Source organism: Sprattus sprattus (genome assembly GCF_963457725.1).
Source record: "Sprattus sprattus genome assembly, chromosome: 3".
Lineage (NCBI taxonomy): Eukaryota > Metazoa > Chordata > Actinopteri > Clupeiformes > Clupeidae > Sprattus > Sprattus sprattus.
This window is the reverse complement of record NC_137922.1, coordinates 21,810,196-21,816,685: the sequence shown is the minus strand read 5'-3', so window position 1 is coordinate 21,816,685 and position 6,490 is coordinate 21,810,196. Positions and strand designations below refer to the sequence as shown.

The following is a 6,490-nucleotide window of genomic DNA, read 5'->3' as shown; positions in this document are numbered from 1 at the left end:
CACAGAGCGCTGCAGCTCACCCATGACAATAAACGCTGTCATATCGCCGTGGCAACCTCATTTGTCTCCATTTAGGGATACTCTCTGCCTTCCATTCTGGAATGTGGGATTTCCTCTTTTTTTCTCACCCTCTGTCTCTCTCTTCCCCCATCTCTCTTTTTCTCTCTCTCTATCTCTCTCTCTCTTCCCCCATCTCTCTCTTTCTCTCTCTTGATGTGCACCGTCAACATATGTCTGACAAATTGGAGACAAGACGTCCAGCCCCGATCCACGGTCTCTCATTCAACTCAAGGATAATAGTCTCTCTGGCTCTCTCTGTCTCTGACGGTGGCACGGGGCAGGACAGTGACGGATCTGCCACTCTTACGACTGAGACACGCTTTTGGGACTCTCGCAGACAGTCCCGATTACACACACACACACACACACCCACACACACACACACACATAGACACACACACACACACACACACACACACACACGCACAGTACAGTGGAGTCATAGTGGACATAGCACTCAGCTACCCCAGTGACAAATTGAAAGGATTAGTCCAAATGGCTAGGCAGGGGGAGATGATTCGTGTGTGTATTGTGTGTGTGTGTGTGTGTCTGTTTGCATGCATGAGTGTGTGTGTATGGGTGAGTGTGTGTGTGTATATTGTGTGTGTGTGTCGGTGTGCATGCATGAGTGTGTGTGTATGTGTGAGGGTGTGTTTTGGTGTTAATGCGTGTGTGTGTGTGTGTGCACTTGTCAATTCGTCTCTCTGTATGTATACATGAATGTGTGTTTACGCGTGAGGGAGAGAGAACGTGTGTGTGTGTTTGTGTGTATTTGTTTCTCGTGTGTGTGTGTCACACTGTCTTGTGTTTCATGTTGACCAGGGATCCTGTGTCCATCTGCCTATGACACTGCACTGATCTGTAGCCAGGCCAGGCCCCTCAGTCACTCCTCTGCCCTCAGACCCATCACCGTAGTGATTGTGTGTGTTCATCACTCCTCTGCCCTCAGACCCATCACCGTGGCGATCGTGTGTGTTCGTCACAGCAGTGACAGTCATGCCATGGAGCATCTCTCCTGCAGGTCAGTGACACATCTCTAGTCACCCTGCACCGGATAAAGACTAATAATACCAGCTGCCCTTCACAACATTACTGCAGTGCTAAATACAGTCCAACTACCGGCCAGTGTGTGTGTGTGTGTGTGTGTGTGTGTGAGAGAGAGTGTATGCCAGTATACTTCCACCTGGTTGGACAGATCTGATGAGCATCTTCGCCTTGTCCCACCTAAACACACACACATACACACACACACACACACACACACACACACATAGGCCTGTATGACTCACCATCCTTGCGGTAGTAGGTGATCTCAACCTTGCGTTCCTCAGAACCCAGCAGGGCCTGAGCCACCTGTGCGATGGCATGGCGTTTGGTGAGCTCCCCGTACAGGAAGTCACATGTGCAGGCCTTCTGCATCACATCCGGCCGCGAGAAGCCTGTCATCTCGCAAAACAGGTCATTGCAGTAGATGATGGCGCAGTTTTGAACCCGGGCGTTGGCTATAACGAACTTCTTGTCTGCGTGTGAAGAGAGAAAGAGAGAGATGGTGAGAGCTGAGTCATGCAAAAAGTCAAGCACATACAAGGCAAGAACACAAAACACACGCCAAACACACGTGAAGCAGTGTGCGTGTCACAGCAGCAAATCCGGAGGTTATATTTTCTAGAGGGATGTTACACAGAAACAGAGTAAAATGAACATGAACTAATAAGTAAACGTCAAGAAATCCCATCAAAAAAGTCCAATAGTCTCGGACTGACTGAGTGCTGCCGTTTGTCTGAGTATGTTAATTGTCAAAACATCCATTGGACGGTGACAGAGAATATCGGAATGACCTCTACACGCACAAGGGGATATTTAAAATGAATTAGCCTATTCAAAATTCAAAATTGACTACATTCAAACTATACAGAGACTCGATTTAACTATGAGGTATGAAATGTTACTTAGAAGTTCTACGAATATGTGCAACTCATGACGTAGCGCAACCAACAAAAAGGAAACGAATCTGAAATCAACTTCATAACCAAAGTCATACAGACTTTGTGATGGGCTTAATGCTTACGCGGGGAAACAGGTATATTATTTCTCCAGTTTTACCTACATGACTGTTTAGGTTTTCTCTACTACACAACAACAACACAAATAATAAATTTGTATATATACATAAGCATCCTCACATTGACTGTATATAGCCTACCACTATAAACGTTTCTGATTAAATCATGTTCCATATTTGTCATCGTTGAAACACAGCACGTCATACGTGCTTTGTTGAAAAGCGTGCTCCACGTTTATTCATGGAAAAGGGAAAAGCATAACTCAATGAACGCAATAGTGATTTTTTTTTGTTGGATTCTGTTTCAGACTGCGAAGTGATTACAAAAATATGTAAACAAGTTTACACTAAAGACATCTTGTATCTACTGGAGAGACACAGTTGCCTTCACAAGAGACTTACTTAGCCCCTCGAATTTTCGGATGATGGTTCCAAGGAAGGTGTTCTGTGGCGCAACGTGTCCCCTTCGCACCGGCATGGTTACAGAAGGTGGTCCGGATGCGAACCGAACTCAGAACCAAGCAGGTGAAGTTGGACCGCTCACACTTAACGCGTCTCAGTCCGTCCGTCACAGATCATCTTTGCGGATCCACTCTCGCTTTTTTACTCCCTTTGCTCGACTGTACACTTTTCTCTCAATACGCCGCCACTATTTTAACTTCTTCCGTTTGACGAGGGCACATCGTGCGGTTTTGGTAGCCTCCTCCACCGTCGACAATCTGGCAGCGAATTGGTGCGCGTAGAGGGTGTAATTCGCGGAGCATGACAAAATAAGACAGCTCGTGACCTCCGCGGTTTAGGCGCAAGCAATGCACTGCCTTGGAAGAATGGAATGGAAGACTGACAGTGTTCCGCGAACTGCCAGCGGGAAAGACTGGCGTTAACCCCAGCAAAGACTCAGCTCGCGCACTCTGCTACAACTATAGCGTGACACCTCGCGCGATGTTCGATCTAGAGGCAGTAGAGAAATGGTTGTGGCCACAAACACGGTGTGTGTGTGTGTGTGTGTAAGAGCAAAGGAGAGAGAGAGGAAAAATAGAGTCACGGAGATCACGCGTGTATGCCTGTTTTCTTTGCGTTCTATGAAGACTTCTTCAGTCCTCGACGTCTGTGTTTGTCTATGATTAGTTTCATTTATATTGAAAGGATATTTACTTCAAGTACGGGTCATATGTTTTATTTTTATCTCTTTTTGTTTGTTTCGATTTCAAGCCTAGTTTACATCGTTAAACCTGATAGTACAAGGCGCTTCCAGGAACAGTCTGCAACAAAAAGACAAAGACTCTGTCCATGGTCCTGAAACCATGATGCCATGTGCTGTCAGTCTTGCAACTTGTGAGTCACATCTTCTGTGTGTTTTTTATACCTGAACCCCTTAGGATGATAATGAAAAACTACAAGGAGTACAGATGGGCCATAATCATTTTTTTTATCAACGTGTTTGCCTCGAAGGGAACTGCTTCATAGGCTATGCATTTGAGAGACGCACATATGTGCAGAATATCTCAGACTTTCCCCGTCTAAACACTCACAGACAAGCTCTCTGTCTCTCTCTCTCTCTCTCTCTCTCTCTTTCTCTCTCTCTCACTCACTCACTCACTTACACAGACACACACACACACACACACACAGTCTTTTAACATCTGTCCCCTTTGCGGCACGAGATGAGTACCCATCTGTTCCTCAGAGTACCCCCACCCCCAGCACACACCCCTAAACCACTGAAATTCGGGCTGTCGGAGAGTATTGCAAATCCGACACAACCCCGCCGTTGAAGGCCTTTTAACAATTGAACGTCAGTGCTATAGCGTTACCGCGCTGTAATAAGACACGTTTATTTATTGATCGTGCCGCTGAGCCATGCCCCTTCATTCACGGCCTTACATTTAGAACAACAAAAGAACGTTCTCCCTTTCTCACGGAACGGTGTACTGTCATGGTGGGAAGCAATATTTCAAGCACAAGGCTAGGCTGATCTTAAGCGCTCAATGTCAGACTAGGGCAAAAGCAAGGACGATCTCGAGCTGTTGCATATCCACAGCCAAGAATTAGGCAGGAACAAACCAATGAGACACAGAGAAGTATTTATGGTACAGAAGGGAGTATTTGTTTATTTGTTTACAAACAGATTAAGTCAGTAGTCTTCACAATCAGATCATGGAAATATCTCTTTCTTGTGATTAGGAACTGCACAGACAGTTTCACCTCCCTGAACTAATCTCATCCTAATCCTTTTGGTGGTTGAGTGAATGTGTGTATGTGTGTATGTGTGTATGCATGTGTGTTTGTGTGTGTGTGTGTGTGTGTGTGTGCATGCACTCCTGTCTGTGTTTGTGAATTTGCATGCCTCAGGCTAATTTCTTCACCTCCCCCATCTCTCACTCTGAAACAGCAGCAGCATCTTGGAGAGAGGAAGTGTTAGTTACAGACTGGGTCTCAGGTCCAAGGCTTGGGTTCAGAGGTCAAGACTGGAGGGAGGGGGGGGGGGGTTGCCCAGAGTCAGTGAAGGAGGACAGACAGCACGCTCTCCAGTCCGTCGCGTTCAGGGATTCGCGCTGTCACTCACAGAGGGAAAAAGTGGTTAGAGAGAGGGCAGTGGACATGTCCTGCCATTCACTCGTTCTCTGGTCCACACCCTCACCTCTCCACTCTTCTCTGTCTCTCTCATTATCTCTCCATCTTTATTCAATTCAATTCAATTCAATTTTATTTGTATAGCGCCCTAACAATACAATTGCCTCTCGGCGCTTAACAGAGCCCAGAGCCTGAACCCCCTTAGTGCATGCACAACGGCAACAGGGGCAAGGAAAAACTCCCTGTTAGGCAGGAAGAAACCTTAAGCAGAACCACGGCACATAAGGGGGGACCCATCTGCTTGAGGCCGGCCGGGTGGAGACAGGAAGGTGGGACGGGGGGAAGGGGGGAAGGGGGGAAGGGGAAGGGTTGTGTGGCAGAAGGGGAAAGGAAGCAACAGGGGCAATACACAGCCAGCATTTGGTCACTGAACATATGTATACATACATCTGGTGGTAAATACATGATACAGACAAGACCAGATTACTGTGCCAATAGGGTTACTGTTACAGGGGTAAGGGATGTAGGGACAGAGAAACATTTCGGTGGAGGCAATAATGTATATTGTATATAAAGGCTAGCATAGGGTATTGGGTAGAGAAGGTGTACGGCAAAGCAGTGGCGGTGGGTGCGGATGGCCGAGGGTTTCTCTAGGTAGACCAGGTAGAGAGACTACGTGCAGAGTGGTGGGGGTGGGGAGGGATAGTTCCACTTCCATCAGCGATTGGAACACGCCTGGCTCCGGGGAGGCAGTGGACCTTGCAGGGGCCGCATTGTTGAAGGGGGGGTGTGGACATCTCGGACCATGGAGCTGCCGATGACCAGAGTGGTGGTCGTCACATCCAGCGGGAGAAGTCGTTGAGGGGATGAGGACTGTGTTGAGGGCCCAGGATGGGGAGCAGGGCGGCGTGGGCGATGCTGGTGTTGCTCTGGAGCCGGTCTGCAGGGGCGTTTCGGGGCGGGCTGAGGAGGGGAGTGATCAGGCCGAGGAGGCTCCTCCTGATCCATCTAACAAACAGGAAATGACGAATCAGTCTGCAGGTCTGCCAGTCTGGAATCAGCACAAACAAACACACAGATGAATCATTTCACCAACCAGGGACATGTCACCTGTCACCTTTATCTCTTTAAACCTTTCTCCCTCCCTATCTCTTTCAATATCTCTTCATCTCTCTCTCTCTCACTATCTCTTTTAAAATCTCTCCATCTACCTCTCACTGTCTCTCTCATCATCTCTCCATCTCCCTCTCCATCTCTTTAATGATCTCTCCAACCTCCTGTCACTCCCTAGTTCTTTCAGTATATCTGATCATCTCTGTCTCACTCTCTCTCATTATCTCTATATACTATCTCTCTCATTATCTCTCCATCTCTCTCTCCTCCCATGCCGCCCATTGTTTTTTAGTTTCTCATGATGTTCTCTTACTCTGACTTTTCTCTCAAATTCAAAGCTTTATCTTAAAACCACACCGATACAAACATGATGGACACAATGTTGATGTTCTCTATCTGCTCAAGGGTGTGGTGCATTATAGTTTAACATGGTTACTTAATACTTAATGATGTGACAGGCTTTTAAAAATAGACATTTTTTTCTTTTAATAACCCCTTTATCGGAGTTTTACATGGTTAATTAAATTCTCTCTTTATCTCTCCATCGCTCTCTCTCTCTCTTCCCTGCAACAGCTTCTCTGGCTAGGGGTAGTCTGCTACAGACTGTGCAACCGTTTTATCTGACTTTATACATGGTTAATTAAAGTTTGTTTTTCAAAGGTCAAAAGTCTCCTTTGATCT

General features: G+C 46.8%; 1 protein-coding gene across 1 annotated transcript in view; it reads right to left on the bottom strand.

Moving 5' to 3' along the window:
• The window catches only part of LOC308362671 (potassium channel, voltage gated eag related subfamily H, member 7), a gene marked incomplete at both ends in the record, with an annotated part of 95,742 nt that extends 93,142 nt beyond the window's left edge, over positions 1-2,600 (bottom strand). Inside the window, 2 exons of the mRNA XM_080835400.1 lie at positions 1,350-1,580; positions 2,525-2,600. Of these exons, the coding sequence (XP_080691526.1) occupies positions 1,350-1,580; positions 2,525-2,600 (307 nt within the window). The remainder of the gene's footprint in view (positions 1-1,349; positions 1,581-2,524) is intronic.
• Between the last annotated feature and the right edge of the window lie 3,890 nt (positions 2,601-6,490).